The 2,422-nt window shown below is 41.1% G+C and overlaps 1 protein-coding gene across 1 annotated transcript; it reads left to right on the top strand.

Annotated features, from left to right (window-relative positions):
- The first annotated feature begins 921 nt into the window (after window positions 1–921).
- LOC101770492 lies at window positions 922–1,392 on the top strand. Its single transcript, XM_004977648.1, has one exon. It carries the CDS (start codon window positions 922–924, stop codon window positions 1,390–1,392), a length of 471 nt encoding a protein of 156 aa, XP_004977705.1.
- The last annotated feature ends 1,030 nt before the right edge of the window (window positions 1,393–2,422 follow it).

Raw genomic sequence — 2,422 nt, 5'->3', positions numbered from 1 at the left:
TTTCTTTTAATGTAAGTTACCTAGAAGACACCGACAAAAATGTTTCACATCGCCAACCACGGTACGTACTGCACTATTGCCTTTATTTTAATTCCTAACCTTCAATTCGATCTCCAGTTCAATTAAAACTTACTTGAGAAGGTTTATGGAAATTAAACAAAGCTAAGAAGAACGAAATCACAAACTAAAAATGGTTTCAATTATTTGATTGCCTTTTATCAAATTGGCACATTTTTTTATAAACTTGGTTGATCAAAGTTTTAATGCTATCAATGTCTTAAACATCATGTATTTATTTTAAATATAATTTTTCACAATCTAGATCGATCCTTTCATAGCTAAAATGTTTTGTAGCAAATCATAAATGCATAATTTGGCACAAATCAATTTGTTATTTACTCCAAAATGATAGGAAGTTTAAGACCATTCCAGAGAGAATCAAATTTTAATTGCATTTATTTCGGCCGTATTAATATTCCACTCCTGATGCGCAAAGGCCATTCTTTCATGCGAATAAGAGAATGAATGCACCAAAATGAATCCAAATTGGTGGTATTTAATTTGGACTTAATTTTTCCGAATAAACATTTCATCAATGCATTTCGCCAAACTTGGAACGTGTGAAACATTTCATCAACGCATTTCGCTTTATGATTCACAATCACTGTCTACTAAAAAGCTTCCTGCAAAACGCTCTGGCGCCTGACCATGAAGGTGAACCTCTTTAGAGCAATATTAATTACGTACAAATAAATATCACTAAAATCAGATACTTCAGGTCGTCGGTGCATGCATTGCTGCTAACCGGGGTATGCACTCCTATATGGCTATATATACTCGACTCCAGTGCCTCTCCCGTCATTACCCCAGCGCCCAAACACACTTGTGGTAACTGTTTACTACTATCCAAGAGGAAGCACCATGGCCAAGCAGCATCTCCTCCTCGTCGTCCTCGTGGCTTCCATCCTGCACGCTACTGCTTCCTCCCTAGAAACCACTTCTTCAGCCAGTAACTGGACAGTTGCGGCGGCGGCCTCGACAGTGTACGACGTCCTGGAGCAGAACAACTTGCCACGGGGCCTCCTCCCACAAGGCGTCCAGTCGTACGTGCTCCACGACGGCGGCGCCCTAGAGGTTACCCTCCCCCGCGAGTGCAACTTCTTCGTCTCCGTCGCCGGCAAGCGGTTCCATTTTCGGTACGGCAGTAGTGTAGCCGGGGTCATCCAGTCCGGATCCATCAGCCGTGTGTCCGGCGTGAGGGTGCAGGCCGGATTCGCGTGGCTGGGGTTCAACCAGGTCCAACGCGCCGGGGATCAGCTCAACATCCAGCTTGAGAAGTCCACGCAGTCGTTCCCGGTTAGCGCCTTTGCGCAGAGCCCACGCTGCAGCTGAGAGAGGCTCCGATGATGGATCGGCAGCAGGAAGAGCCCAAGATTGATGTTGTGTATATGCACAGCCTTTTGATTCGTGGCCCATACGTGCTGGTGAATATATTTTGAGTGAATAATACTTCAATTTTGTGCTACATTGTGGCTTAATGCTTTAATGATGGATTAACATATTTTTTTTGTCCACTGATTATTACACTTGCTCAAGTCCTCCATGCTCGCTACAGTACTTCTTGAAAAATACTCGCTGCCCTAGCTCTACCTTTCATCTTCTACGTATCATTCCCAACGGATGCTTATTAGTAGTGTTAATTGTGAAAAATACATTGTTGCCAAATAGGAATAAGAGTAGTTGGGACGGTTTACGTACATTATCGATAAATAAAAAATATCGGTGGTTAGTGATAAACGGAAATATCGGATATAGATGCTATCGACGATAGATAAATTGTTTCGGACAAAATTTATTAAAACAAACCCTCAATTTATGCAGAAATAAATATAGATTCTGTGCAAACTATTAGAGTGAGGGCCAGGCTATACCCCATCAATATCTCCCCTCTTGCCCTTTTGATAAGATTACCCTAAACTAGAGTCTCTAATTAATTAGTCAAGATCCGAGCCATATAGTCCTTGTGGTTGCACCCTTTTCGAGGATGGTGGCTCCATGTTCCAATTAATACATGGTATTCTTGTAAAATAAGCATATATAGAAGGATGGTTAGGGACACTTGCCTTTCTCCAAAGAAAAGTTACTCTTACTGCTGTTCGACTCTTGCTCTCTTAAAGCTCTTCATCTTCAAATCTTTCAAACAGCGATCCTTCTACTCGAAACAATCACCAGCACAAACATACAAGCAAACAAACAAGTACAACTAAGAGCAATACACCAAATCAAAAGAAAGTACTAAAGGATAAGACTTGATGCGAACGCAAGGAACTAAGATTGAAAAGGTAAAGCTATCGAGAGATTTGAATTATAAAAGAAAGGCAAAAGCCTACCTCCTTCATATATTTTAATAAAGAAAACAATG

This window comes from Setaria italica, chromosome VII (genome assembly GCF_000263155.2).
Source record: "Setaria italica strain Yugu1 chromosome VII, Setaria_italica_v2.0, whole genome shotgun sequence".
Taxonomy (NCBI): domain Eukaryota; kingdom Viridiplantae; phylum Streptophyta; class Magnoliopsida; order Poales; family Poaceae; genus Setaria; species Setaria italica.
The sequence above is the reverse complement of the archived record's forward strand: the minus strand, read 5'-3'. Positions and strand labels throughout refer to the sequence as shown.